Source organism: Gopherus evgoodei, chromosome 1, assembly GCF_007399415.2.
Source record: "Gopherus evgoodei ecotype Sinaloan lineage chromosome 1, rGopEvg1_v1.p, whole genome shotgun sequence".
NCBI lineage: Eukaryota > Metazoa > Chordata > Testudines > Testudinidae > Gopherus > Gopherus evgoodei.
The window spans coordinates 152332106-152347354 of record NC_044322.1 but is presented as its reverse complement, the minus strand read 5'-3'; the positions used below and the strand labels follow the sequence as shown (position 1 = coordinate 152347354).

At 42.3% G+C, this 15249-nt stretch overlaps 1 protein-coding gene across 1 annotated transcript in view; it reads left to right on the top strand.

Moving 5' to 3' along the window:
* Window positions 1-15249, top strand: part of CFAP47 (cilia and flagella associated protein 47) — a 681124-nt gene that overhangs the window by 239585 nt on the left and 426290 nt on the right. The window contains 2 exon segments of the mRNA XM_030575652.1: window positions 5905-6039; window positions 6697-6809. Coding sequence (XP_030431512.1) covers window positions 5905-6039; window positions 6697-6809 — 248 coding nt within the window.

The window sequence follows — 15249 nt, the reverse complement described above, 5'->3', positions numbered from 1 at the left end:
GGCTGCCCTGCCCAGAAACCTTCTGCAAAGGCTTTTGGAGTACCTCTAGGAGAGCTTCATGGAGATGTCCCTGGAGGATTTCTGCTCCATCCCCAGACATGTTAACAGATTTTTCCAATAACTGTACTGGCTGTGAATGCATCCCAAGTCCTCAGGGCAAATTAATCATTAAAAAACACTTGCTTTTAAACCATGTTTTTTATTTACAAAGGTACACTCACCAGAGGTCCCTTCCATGGCTTCATTGTCTGGGCTAGTGGCTTGGGAGGGCTGGGAGGGTAAATCCGTCAGGGTGAGAAAAAGCTCCTGGCTGTTGGAGAGAACAGAGTGCTGTGTGCTCTCTGCAAGCTCTTCCTCCTCTTCCTCCTCCTCATCTTCCCCTTCCACAGAATCCTCAGCCATGGCTGATATTACCATCCCCACCTCGGAATCCACTGACAGGGGTGGAGTAGTGGTGGCGGACCTCCCTAGAATTTCATGCAGCTCAGCGTAGAAGCGCCATGTTTTCGGACCTGCCCCGGACCTTCCTGTTTGCTGCTTTGGTTTTCTGGTAGGCTTGTCTGAGCTCCTTAACTTTCACACCGCACTGTACTGAGTCCCTGGTGTGGCCTCTCTCCATCACGGCCTTGGAAATTTTTTCAAATGTTTTTTCATTTCATCTTTCGGAACAGAGTTCTGTTAGCACAGAATCCTCTACCCATATAGCAATCAGATCCAGTACCTCCCGTGCGGTCCATGCTGGAGCTCTTTTTCGATTCTCAGGAGACTGCATTGTTACCTATGCTTATGAGCTCTGCGTAGTCACCTGTGCTGGTGAGCTCTCCACATTGGCCAAACAGGAAATTAAATTCAAAAGTTCTCGGGGCTTTTCCTATCTCCCTGGCCAGTGCATCTGAGTTCAGATGGCTTTCCAGAGCAGTCACAATGGTGCACTGTGGGATACTGCCCAGAGGCCAATACCGTCAATTTGCGGCCACACTAATCCTAATCCGACATGGCAATACCGATTTCAGCGCTACTTGTCTCTTCGGGGAGGAGTACAGAAACCGGTTTATAGAGCCCTTTATATCGATATATAGGGCCTCGTGTGGACGGGTGCAGGGTTAAATCGGTTTAACGCTGCTAAATTCGGTATAAACACGTAGTGTAGACCAGGCCTTAGTCTCAAGATTGTAAGTAACTTTCAGAAGAATTTTGTGATAATATTGGAAACGTGCCCTTTAACGTTCTTTATCTGAGAAATGACTGATTACACTGTCTTGTAGATCTGAAAAGAGTATATTTGAGAATTCAGTCATATGGAAAATCAGGCACATGTTTTGAATCTTTCAAGGAGATCAGACTTAGTATGAAGGTGGTGGAACATGCCAAATGTAGATGAATATTTTCCTTTCTATAAACAGCCAATGTAAATGACTCTAACTGCATTTTGGTCTTAGATTAGTGTTACAGTGAAACTAAAGGTATATTAGATCCACATTATGTTTAGTGATCATATCAAACGCGATCTCAAACATTATCTTAGTTTGGACCTCATCTTAATAGACAGATTGTCTAGTAGACCACTTTCCATTCTTTCTATATACAATCATTTCCATCACAATTGCTTATATGGGAAATTAATATTAGGAAATTATATATTTATTTTAATACATCTTGGTAGAAAGTGAGCTAGCACAAAGTTACTAGCCTGGGCTTAATGGACTATTAGTAAGTGCTCTGCAGGCCACAGTCTGAGAACTGCTGTTGTAGAAGATAGTGTGATTTTATTTGCTGCTAGTGGCAGATTTGTATCATCAGGTTCAGACTATAATTGGGCAAAGGAGGGATTAGATGCCCAAGAGTTACTCACAGTATAGTTGTGGAACAATGGTGCTCCATGACTCACAGCTGATGGCACCAGGCTTCCTAAAGGGGGTGGAGTGGTTCACTTCTACACTGGCCAGAGTGCTGTACCTATTGGCTATCCAGAAAGTGGGCGGGCAGAAGCCCGCTCACTGCTGAAGGATCCCCCCCAAGCCTAAGGGGAGGATCTACAGGATCTCAGAATCTGATTTCAGGGGACAACTAATGAAAGAATAGAGTGCTGTAAGAAGTATTTTGGCTTAGTCAGAATTCTTTGTGGAGTTCTGGCAACAGTGCAGCCTCTCTTAATACCTTCCAAGACCCCTGCTCTGTACTGAGCAGTGCCTAAAAGGCATAATCCATCCCACAGTGTAAGCATTAATTTATTTCCCTAGGAAACTAACTTGTTATGACCTTACAACAATTAATTAAAGGTAAATGCTTACTTAAATTGAGAATACAAAAGTACAATGATTGTCAGTTCAGTGTATGTAAAAAGGACAGTTTCCACTTTCATTGGAAAGTAAAATTCTTGATCTTCATGCAGGGTGTTCAAGGTTCCCTATACATCTGTTTGGGGATCTACTAGTTTCTGAGTTACTTAAATTAAAATAAAATAAGGCCATTGACATCTGTGTTCCCTCTTCTGCAGACAAAGTGATATAGTTACGGGCTTGATCCTGAAAACTGTTACTCGCATAACTAGTAGCACCGATTTTAATGGACTAATCTTGTGAGCAAATATTTGCAAGATTAAATCCTAGTGGTATAAATGTAGATGGCCACGGTACAGGGGTGGGTAGATATACTCAAATATCTCAGCACTGAAGGGCATCAATGGGCAATCAATGTTCATACTGTGCACTTGGAAAAGCAATTGCTGGGCTAAAGACTCCACATGTTGGTGTATTCTTTTAATAAATGGGCTTATGCAGGAAAACAATAGTATTTCTGTGAGAATGCTGTTCTTGTAAGATCCAGACTGATTTTATTGTTGCTTAAAAAATCAGTATATATTCTTTACTTTTGGATAGCATATAACATTTAATTAAAAATACAATAACCATTGAGGGAAAATGTTTTACTCTCCATAGGAATGCCCCTGTGCCTTCCTCATCTCTGGGATGGGGGCAGACGGTGGGAGAGATTTGATCAAACCAGCAGGAGGATGACCAACTCCTGGGAGGAGGCGGAGGGGGAGAGCCCATGCTGTAGCCTAATTCCTCCTTACACCTCGGAGTGCATGTGGGAGTGTGCCTAGGGGAGGGTCTTATCCATTTCCCATTGGCCAGTTGGGGGAGGAGGGGAGCCGATTGTTTCTCACAGCCCTCCCTCTCAATTTAAAGCCTTCTCAGTTACCATCTAGCTACTATTGTTGCCCTGCTTCACTCGCCCTGCTATACAATTACATTGAGTTACATTTCCAAAATGCTATGGGTCTGACCGATTTGCCAGTTTTGGGGATCAGGAAGGAATTACTTCCCATCAAGACAGATTGGCAAGGAGGGATTTTTTACCTTCCTTGCAGCATTGTGGAGGCAGAGTTAAGGTTAAAAAACTAAAAGGGCCAGTTCCCAAAGGAGATGAACCCTGGATTTCGCTGATGGATCTTTCACCTGTCAGGAACAGGGGAGACCTAAAGTCTTCACAGATGGAGGGGGTGAGGACAAGAGGATTCAGAAGTGAGCTGAGTCCTTGCAGTTAGTCTGAGGAGGGTCTACTTTGAATTATAGATAGTGCTAGTAGCATGGTTTATTATTAAGATTGCCCAGTGCTTCCCATAAGACCCTTTTATACAGTTGCCAGTTGGGCTGAATTTTTCCATTCCCACCCTGTTTTTTTTTTTTTTTATTTCAGCCAATATTGTTGAGCTGTTTCTGAGAACGAGGCTAAGGCTAAGGAAACATTTTGGTTTTGAATGATAAAAATCTTTTGGCGACCTTTTCTCTGGAAAGTTCTAATGCTCCGATGCTTTGGAGCAGGGACTTGAAATTTGATAGAGGCTGGCCTTTGTGTCAGGGATATCCCTTTTGCCATAACCATGAAAATCTGCCCAAATGTGGCCACGTTATAAGCCTTTAAAATTGCAGTTTGTGCATGCACAGTAGAGACTTCTTAGAGTAGCAGCGGAATTCTCCAAGGATTTTGTCCTGAGCATGCTCAAGTTTTCACATCTCCTAGTGCCAACCATACTGCGCATGCACCGTCCGCACAAAGTAGCTGAGCATGATCCATCCCTTCACATATACATATGGGCCATCCTCCCAGAGCAACTGAGCATGCTCTATCACTTCACAGGTCTGACATGTGACAGGACTGTGCCTGCTTCATCCCTACAGAACAGTAAAGCTCAGGAAAGGCCTGCAGAGGCTTAGATGGATTTTTCTTGTAATGGCTGTACCCAGCTGCTTGGGGCTGTGGTGGGTCTGGGCACCAGAACAGATAGGAACGAGCTTCTCTCTCCTGTGCTCTCTGACACCCCCACCTCCCGGCTGACATGTGGGAACTATGAAGGAGGAAGCCTTCTCCCTCAGCAAATATTATTTTGCTTTTAACCTTATTTTCCCCACCCTGAAAAAGAGCTAGGGTCATGGTGGGTAATCAGCTGAAAATGAGCTCCCAGTGAAGTGATGTGACCAAAAGGGCTAATGCAATCCTGGGACGCATAAACAAGAATACTGAATGTATAAATGTGAGTATAAAGTAGGAATAGGAAGGCTATATTATTACCTCTGTATTTGACACTGGTGTGAACCCCACTAGAATGCTGTGTCAGTTCTGGTGTCCACAATTCAAGAAAGATGTTGATAAATGGAAGAGGGTACAGAGAAGAGACAGAATGATTAAAGGACTGGAAAATGTGCCTTATAGTGTTAGGCTCTAGGAGCTGAGTATGTTTATCCTAACAAAGAGAACATTAAGGGATGACTTCATCACAGTCTGTGAGTACCTACATGGGGGAACAAAGTTAAATGGTAGGCTCTTCAGTCTCGCAGAGAAAGGTATAACATGGTTAAATGGTTGGAAGTTGAAGCTAAATAAATTTAGATTGGAAACAAGGTGCAAAATTTTGACATTGAGGGTAATTAACATTTAGAACAAATTGCCGGTGATGGTGGGTGTTGTCACTGGCAACTTTTAAATCAAGATAAGATATTATATTTAAATTGGCTGTCTTTACAACAGGAATTAATTCAGGGAAGTTCTGTGGCCTGTGCTATGCAGAAGGTCAGACTAGATGATCAAAGTGGTCCCTTCTGATCTTATAAACTAAGAATTTTTATTTCTTCATTATATGATGAAGGGTGTGAAAAGTTCATGCAGACACTTGGTGTAAGAGTTTTAGCTTTCTGTAAATAATTATCTATTTAAAGTCTTTGAGCAATAAAGACTTAACTTGATCTGCATTTCTTGTCATTTGAATTGATATTTTTCTCAAAACGAACATATTGAGGGGGTAATGATACCAGCTTCCATTTGTAAAGGACTCTGTAAGAGATAGGTGTTATTGTATTATCATGTAGTAACTTTAATTTTACAGAAATTTGTAACCTTAAAAATGTTTATGTAGAAATAATTAGTATGAGTTTGGTTAGGAAATTTTAAAAGGTAAATGTTAAATGAAAGTTGGCTTTTAGAAAACTGCTTAAGAAATGTATTTCTCCAATCACTGAGATTTATTTGTTTTTTCTGTTATTCCCTTTCTAGTCAAATGAATGCTTGTTTTCCCCCAACCTAGAGAAGAAAGGTGCACAATAACTTTCTTCATTTCATTGTACAGTTGATGAGTTTTCTTACTAGACTCTGTCGTTGATCCTCTTGACATTTTCATATGCTAAGAAAAGATTCATATTCAAGATGGTAATGAAATTGTTCATATCAGTTATGCAACTAACTCAAAACTTTTTTTTAAAAAGAGCAATTTTAAAACAAGTGTGCACATTAATGAGGTATTTTACATGTCAAATTCTGTGTCTTAATAAATCACTATCAATTATACACATGAGACTAGATTAAATATCTGGTGATGGTTGATCTTTTTTTCCTGTTTAAAATTAGGCCACCGACATCTGTGATCCAAACCCAGTCATGATGCTTATGCTCTGCGTCTATTTGTACGAAAGGCTCCCTCAATATTTACCCAAGAAGACTGTTGAATTTACTGGAGCTCTCCACGCTACTGTTGTTAGACAGGTACTGATATATCTGGATTTAGGTCTGAATCACTCCCAGCACTAAAACTTACCATTTATGTAGAATATATATTACACATACATAAACACACATTTTTGTATTAATGGATCACGTTCCCCTCTGCTAGTCAATACAGAGATTATAGAATGAGGAAGAATGGCCCCTTTTTTCTTTTCCTCAGATTTGAGGTCCTGGCTTCCACAGCTGTTTCCTCCACTGATTTCAATTAGTGCAGGAGCTTTTCCACAAGTCTAGTGGTGGCTTTCTGGGATCAGAGAAAGAAGGAGCTGGAGAGTAGCTGCTGATGTGGGGTTACAGTGCTTGCACGATCCAATGGGAGAGATACTGCTAGAAGAAACAGTGGTTGAAAGATCTGGGGGAAGAGAGTCTGCTCTCTCGCTGGAAATATGTGATCTGCATAGTTCTATATGGATTTCCTTACAGATCCACAAGAATGGCACAAAACACTGAACTATATTGATATATGTTTAAAGGATTTTATTCCAGGGTGAGAGTCTGATTACTTTATTTGTAGCTAAAGAGAATATTCTGTTATACTGAGCATGTGTGCCCCCGAACACTGAGCGATGGATGCATGTTTCAATTCTAAAAGTAAATAAGTAAAAGCAGAATAACTTTTATCGATTGTTGTGATAGGTGCGTCTGAAAAACCCAAGCTTTAAACCTTTGGTGTACAATGCTACAATTGTAGGAAGAGAGTCTGCTGATTTCTTATTGCCTAAAGGAAACACTGTCGTCGTTGCCCCAAAGTAAGTAACCATCTGTTTAGTTTTATTGAATGTGACATCCTGATAGATTTAGCAATGCATAAGTATAAAAGTTTGTAGAGGAACAATAGAATGCATTCACTTATAAACACAGACAGAAAAACAGTATAAGGATCAAATTCTGTTCCTTGTGAAATTGGTCTGAATCCAGAGTAACTCATCAGTGGCATATTTACAGATTAGCTCAACAGAACTCAGAGTACGTATCTTCAGTCATTGCAGGGAGCTCCTCTCTCCTGGTAAATGTTTTTGTGCCCATCATGATGAAAGACTTAAGCTTGAGCTGGATCTACTGTTCCAAAGTTTTTTTTTTTTCTTTTTCTGTCAACTAGAGCTGACTTAGCAAGTCAGTCCATCCACCTTTTTGACGTTAACACATTAGGTTAGATTGTGCACCTAAGAATCATTTCTAATAGGCTGTTTAGTTTTGATTTCTCATTGTTATACTTGATCAAGATTGAAAGGTTAAGAGGACATGTCAAGGCTTTAATGTGATTAACTGACCTCTTCGCAGTTCCACCAGATGAGAATTGTAAAGCTACAACATGTCGTTCTTTCTATACCCTAAATTTCTGAAACTTAACTGACATAAGGGTCACAAAGGGATGTAAAATGTTTGCAAACTGTTGCAATGGATATTTACTAACTGAAAACCCAACTTATAAGACTAACACAGTAGTTCTCAAACTTTTGTACTGGTGACCCCTTTCAACATAGCAAGCCTCTGAGTGCAACCCCCTTGATAAATTAAAAACACTTTTAAATATATTTAATACCATTATAAATGCTGGATGCAAAGCACGGTTTGGGATGGAGGCTGACAGCTTGCAACCCCCTGAGGGGTCTTGACCCCCAGTTTGAGAACCCCTGGTCTAGCATGTGTCCTGCTTCCTCTGTGTTTGATTGTTGAATATTCTGTACTTTGTGTATGTGATTGGTCGTATGTGTGGATACAGGTCTTTCAATGTATGTAGCTTAACTGCAAAATACCAGATGTGATGAGTAGTCCCGCTAGAAGTAAGCGATGCTGGATCCTCTGGACAATTAAAGTGCAGATGCAATGAATCCATGTATGGAAAGCAAAGGTCACAGTTTGTAGGAAAATAAACTATTCAAGCTGGTAGAAGGCCTTAATATAGAAAGTATTGCTAATGAAGACAGTTTCCTTTTAAAAATTCAAAGAAGGGTCAGCATAAATACAGTTAAGATGATTAAAAAATTTATATTAAATAATGCCCCTATTATAAATATATACAGAAAGTATAAATGGGTAATGCTGTGTTGTTACTGATCGGCATTACTGAAACCTAGTGGGATTATTTCTGTGACTGGACTGTTAAAATCACTGGTAATAACCTATTCAGGAATGATAGAGGGCATAAAAGAGGTTGGGAATGGCATTTTGTATTAAAGATACCATCACCTGCTTCAGGATTATTGATAACTCAAAACCACAGATCTTGACTATATATGGATCAGTGTGCTAACTATTAATGCCCAGGAAAGGGTACTGGCAGGACTCTGTTATAGACCTCAGGATCTGTTACTCCTTAATTACTTGTGTGTAATGTGTGGAAAGAATTGTGTTTGATTGAGACATGCGGCCAATAGAAAAAAACATTAGCGTTTCTAGAAGTTATAAACGATGGTGTGAGTAGGAATGGGGAGGTGATTTTTTTCTTCTTCTGTGTAAAGCATTGATAAGACCAATGCTGGAATACTGCATAGAGTTTTGGTGTCCATGTTCTAAAAAGGAATGTTTAATAAGTGGGGAGAATGAAGAAAAGAGCTACAAAAATGATTCAAAGGCTGAAGAAAATGACTTTTACTGAGAGACTTAGAGCTCAATCTGTTTAGTTTATCAAAAAGAAGAGGTGGCTTGTTTACAATCTGCAAATACTCAGGTGAGTATTAAAAGGGTCTTTAACAGAAAAAGGCCTGACTAGAACCTGTGGCTAGAAGCTGAAGATAGATTAATTCAAATTAGAAATTAGGCACAAATTTTTTAACAGGGAGAGTGATTAACCACTGGAACAAGTGTCTTCAAATCAAGATTAGATGTCTTTCTGGAATATATGCTTTAGCTATACCAAGTTACTGGGCTCAGTACAGGGATAGTGAGTTAAATTTAATGATATGGCAGCAAAGAATCCTGTGGCACCTTATAGACTAACAGACGTTTTGGAGCATGAGCTTTCGTGGGTGAATACCCACTTCCTCAGATGCATGTAATGGAAATATCCAGGGGCAGGTATATATATGTGTGCTAGCAAGCAAGCTAGAGATAACGAGGGCCTCATCCTCCCTGATTGAACTGACCTCGTTATCTCTAGCTTGCTTGCTAGCACACATATATATACCTGCCCCTGGATATTTCCATTACATGCATCTGAGGAAGTGGGTATTCACCCACGAAATGCTCCAAAACGTCTGTTAGTCTATAAGGTGCCACAGGATTCTTTGCTGCTTTTACAAATCCAGACTAACACGGCTACCCTCTGATACTTTAATGATATGATATCCAGGAAGTCAGACTAGATCATTTAAGGGTCCTTTCAGATTTGAAATTCTATGAACCTATGTCACTCCCAATAAAAACAACTTTTTTCTGACTCTTTCTTTGCAGAAAACTAAATCTGCTTAATTAAATTAAAAATACAGAGGTTAAAGTTTGGCTGAGTGGGTTGTTTGTTTGATGATGATGGGCTATACAAGATGATGATGGGCTAATAATGATTTCCAGAGCCTTCTGAACACTTAATAACAAACATGCCCACAGCAGTGAGCTTGGAGTGGAGTTTACCACTAAAGTAGTGAGAGAATAAATAGGGTTATCTGAAGTTGTTCCACAGGGAGACAAAAGGCTAGTTTTGTATGAGTTTACATTTGACACTGAGCGTGGGAGAAGATGTGACTTTAAACCTCCTTTGTCACCCCTTGATCCTGTGTTGGTCTGGTGATGAAACAGATCACAGCATAAGTTGGAGCATAGCTCCACTGAAGTCAAGCTACACAGATTTATACCAGCTAAAAACCTGACCACTTTATCTGAAAGTAATTAAGCAAGTTTCACATAAACCCAACTTTTCTGAGCACAACTGGAGTGGAGTTCTCAATTGGTTAAGGTTAGAGAATTTTTGGTAACCCCTAGATTTGCTTTTCTGTCTTTCATATTTCTCAGCCTCTCTCTTACGGTTCTGCACAGCTCTGCCCCATATAGGCCTGCCATCACTCCCTTAATCAGATCTTGTGTTCTGACCACTCTTCTCTTGTTGCTCCCTTTGTTTTCTCTTATTCTCAGTTCTGTATCTTTTTTTTCCATGGTGCTTTCCAGACCTGGCACAACATCTCTCTTCCTGCACCATACATCCTTTCTCTCCCCCTTTAAAACCCACAATTTTTGCTTTCCTTGCTGCCACTGATTTACATGCCTGTACTATCAACTCTTCTTTTATTGACCTTCCTGATACATTGTTTCCATTTTGTTTTAACTCTCCTTTACCTACCACTTTCTTTTGTCCGTTTTGTTTGCTCTCTCTGTCACATTTAGCTTGCAGGCTGTCCGGGACAGAGACCGTGCATCCCTTCAGTCTCGGTAAAGCACTATGCAAAGTTGTTATCTGATACAAGTATTGAATGACTAATATTTATTTTACAGATAATAGTAGTTCATATTAATAGTTCATTTGCAGCATTCATATATTCCCCAACCCCCCCACTTAATAAGTTAAAATTCTTGCTCATATTGATTCCAATTAGGTGTGCACACACCGTGTGCACGTTTGTCGGAAGATTTTTACCCTAGCAACACTCAGTGGGTCGGCTGGGTCGCCCCCTGGAGTGGCACTGTTACGGCACCGGATATATACCCCTGCCGACCCAATGGCCCCTCAGTTCCTTCTTACCGCCCGTGTCGGTTGTTGGAACTGTGGAGCGCAGCTTTGCTGATCTCCACTTTCCTAGCTTACTCGTTGTTCTTTACTGTGATTTGTTTTTATAGTTCGAGTTTTTACAGTTGTAGTTAGTGTTAGTTGTTGTGTATACATTTAGTTAGTGTATGTAGTTGAGGGGGGATCGATATGAAGGACGCATATTTCCACGTTGCAATTTACCCACCACACAGACGGTACCTCCGTTTTGTGGTCAACCATCAACACTTTCAGTTCACCGTACTTCCTTTTGGCCTTTCTACAGCCCCACGAGTGTTCATGAAATGCATGGCCGTAGTCGCCACCTCCCTCCGGCATCGTCGAGTACACGTCTACCTGTACCTCGACGATTGGCTCATTTGAGGGACCTCCCAGTTACAAGTGTCACGTCACCTGTGCATCGTCCAAGATCTCTTCAGGAGCCTAGGCCTGATGATCAACACAGAGAAGTCTACTCTGACACTCTCGCAGAGAACAGACTTCATCGGAGCAGTTCTGGACTCCAATCTGGCCAGAGCCTGCCTCCCACAGTCGCGTTTTCAAGCAATGGCTACAAACCTTCCCGACAACGTCGGTGCGCAACTGTCTCAGCCTAGTAGGTCACATGACCTCCTGCACCTTTGTGACCAAACACGCCAGGCTACGCCTCTGTCCGTTTCAAACCTGGCTTGCTTCAGTATACCAGCCACGCAGGGACAGCCTGGACTCGGTGCGTGCTATTCCCCGGAAGGTTCTGGGCTCCCTAACCTGGTGGCTAAACCCCACTCTAGTCTGTGCAGAGATGCCATCCCACTCACTGCAACCCTCGATAGCCCTAACCACAGACGCGTCATCTCTGGGTTGGGATTCTCACCTCGAGGGCCTCCACACTCAAGGCCTCTAGTCAACTCAAGGGCTAGCCTTACACATCAATGTGTGGGAGCTGAGGGCGGTCCATCTAGCATGCCAGGTGTTTCGAGAGCATCTCCAAGGCCGTTGTGTAACAGTGTTCACGGAAAACACAACGGCCGTGTCAAGAAGCCTTCCACCTCTGGTACTTCTGCGTAGCCCACTCGATCAATTTGATAGCGTCCTTTCTCCCAGGAGTCCAGAACACTCTGGCAGATTGCCTCAGCAGATCCTTCCTGTCTCACAAGTGGTGGATACATCCTGATGTCATCCATTCTATTTTCCGGAAGTGGGGGTTTCCCCACACAGACCTCTTTGCCTCCCGAGAGAACAGGAAATACCAGGTGTTCTACTCCTTCCAGGGATGCTCCCCGAGCTCCCTATCAGCTGCTTTCCTCATCCTGTGGAAGAAGCACCTACTCTACGCCTTTCCACCGTTCCCGCTGGTCCACAGAGTCCTACTCAAGCTTCGCAGGGACAGCGCCCACCTGATCCTGATTGCTCCAGCGTGGCTGAGGCAGCACTGGTACACCACGTTGTTCGACCTCTCAGTGGCAGACCCGATCCCCCTGCCAGTCTGTCTGGATCTCATAACACAAGACTTCGGCAGACTTCACCATCTGGACCTGCAGTCTCTTCACCTCACAGCATGGTTGCTGCGTGGTTGAGCCAGTCTGAGTTGCGTTGCTCTGCCTCAGTCCAACAGGTGCTCTTGGGCCGTAGGAAGCCTTCCACTAGGATGACATATCTGGCCAAGTGGAAGCATTTCTCCTGCTGGTGCACTCAACGTAACTCAGTCCCCAGGCAGGTGTCAGTTCCTACTGTCCTGAACTACCTCTGGTCCCTGAAAGAACAAGGCCTAGTGGTCTCTTCCATAAAGGTGTATCTGGTAGCCATCTCTGCCTTCCACCCAGGGGAACATGGCCGGTCAGCCATCTCAGTCCATAGTTTCAAGATTCCTCAAGGGATTGGAACATTTGTACCCGCAAGTTAGATGCCCGATCCCTACCTGGGACCTCAACCTGGTGCTTGCCAAGCTTATGGGTGCTCCTTTCGAACCACTAGCCACCTGCTCACTGATGTACCTTTCCTGGAAGACAGCCTTCCTCCTCGCTATTACTTCGGCAAGGCGAGTATCTGAGCTTCGGGCCTTGACAGCGGACCCCCGGTATACGGTGTTCCATAAGGACAAGGTACAGCTGCAACCACACCCCTCCTTCTTCCCTAAGGTGGTGTCTGCCTTTCATATCAATCAAGGCATCTTCCTTCCAGTCTTTTTTCTGAAGCTGCACCCATTGCATCAGGAACAACAGCTGCACACCCTAGACGTTCGCAGGGCTCTCGCCTTTTATATCGAGAGAACAAAACCCTTCCGAAGGTCGCCTCAGCTCTTTGTAGCTGTGGCAGACTGGATGAAAGGCCTACCAGTCTCATCCCAATGAATTTCATCTTGGATAACGTCCTGCATCCGTACATGCTATGATTTGGCTCATGTTCCGGCTAGCCACCTCACCGCCCATTCTACTCGGGCTCAGGTTTCATCTGCCACCTTCCTGGCCCATGTTCCCATCCAGGAAATATGTCGGGCATTTACCTGGTCATCGATTCACACCTTTGCCTCACATTACGCATTGGTTCAACAGTTCAGAGATGATGCAGCATTTAGCTCAGCAGTTTTGCGTTCTGCAACATCTCACTCCGACCCCACCACCTCGGTGAGGCTTGGGAATCACCTAATTGGAATCGATATGAGCAAGCACTCGAAGAAGAAAAGACGGTTACTCACCTTTGTAACTGCTGTTCTTCGAGATGTGTTGTTCATATCCATTCCAAACCCGCTCTCCTTCCCCTCTGTCAGAGTAGCCGGCAAGAAGGGCCGTTGGGTCGGCAGGGGTATATATCTGGCGCCATAACAGCGCCACTCCGCGGGGCGACCCAGCCGACCCACTGAGTGTTGCTAGGGTAAAAATCTCCGATGAACATGCACGTGGTGCCGGCACACCTAATTGGAATGGGTATGAGGAACACATCTCGAAGAACAACAGTTACAAAAGTGAGTAACTGTCTTTTTTTATATGTATGTCACCCTGATTCAGCACAACCCATATAAGCTTCTTCCACATTTTGGACTGACCACAGCATTACATATATTGCCTCTTAAACTACTGTGGCTTAGAACAACCTTAAATCAATTGCCTCTGAATCTTTTCTGACTTTGGGCAACCTTGCATCGAGATGACCTAAATGCATATCTTCTATTTTGATCAGCTTTACTGTGCTCTTGAGTTTGTGGATGTTTATAATACAAATAGTTCTCAAGTATCAAAAGCATCTCAGATTTGTAGTATCTTGCCTTTCGGGAGGGAGTGGCTGCTGCATGTTTTAACAAAATGCTTAGCAGCATTTGTAGGTATAGGGTAGGCTGGGGCTCAGTGCATTCCACTAGCTAGATGGCTGTTTAAGAAGAAGAGGAAATTATTTATCCTGTAAATCTACTTCAGTGAAAAATATCATTCTGGCAGGATTCTCACTCACCTCTGAGAGTGTGAAGAGGAAATTGTCTTTGAGATGCTGTTTTTTCCTCCTCGTATTTCTGTTGCTCTATGTTTTTAAGGTACTCCTTCAGTCACTATTTTATGAATGACTTACAATGTTGAGGCGCCTTCATTTCTTGCTCAGTTAGGAATTGACCAGAATGTTGCAGTGGTGACAGTTTAAATTACAGATGGCATACAACTATCATTGGGAAAGGGGGGAAATTTTGGACGCCAACCCACTACTTCTGCTAGCAATGGCCAAAAACTTTAAAGCATGTGGAATTCCTCTTGTCATTTGCTAGAGAGCTCCAGATCGAGGATAATTTGCCAGAACGATACTTTGTGTTTCTGTTTCTCTAAAGATATGTCATCCCCTGTGTTCACTTAATTTAGATACAGTACATTATTTGAAGGTATAAAATCACAATTATTAAAAGTAGCTAACTAGTCGGTTTTTCATTAATAATTGTTTAACATGAATGCCATCTCTTCTTCTGGCTGTCGTATTCCTCTGTTGTTTTTTCTTGATTTTAATACCAGATATATTTCTGCTCCAGAAATAACACTATCACATGTGTAACTTTAAAATTGTCTTCCATAATAATAACTTTCTAGTAATTTTGAGCTAAGATAAACTTCAGGAACATTGTTGTACAGTAGTCTTCTATCATCTGTTACATTCAGTCTGCTGTTTTTCTAGAGCTGCTTCTATGAATCGGCAGGGCATTAGTACTAACTGGATTAACCAAGAATATTAACCAGATGACCTCATAGTTTAAGTTTTCACTTTTTTCTACTTTATATTTTAAGTGATTCCAATTCAAGCAGCCCAAAAAATCTGGGAGCCTCTCCTTTTTGACAGGTTTCAGAGTGGTAGCTATGTTAGTCTGTATCAGCAAAAAGACTGGGAGTGGATGGGTCATTACACAAAGTAAAACCTGTTTCCCCATGCTATTTTCCCCCCTACTGTTACTCACACCTTCTTGTCAACTGTTGGAAATGGGCCATCCTGATTATTACTACAAAAGTTTTTTTTCTCCTGCTTATAATAGCCCACCTTAATGATTA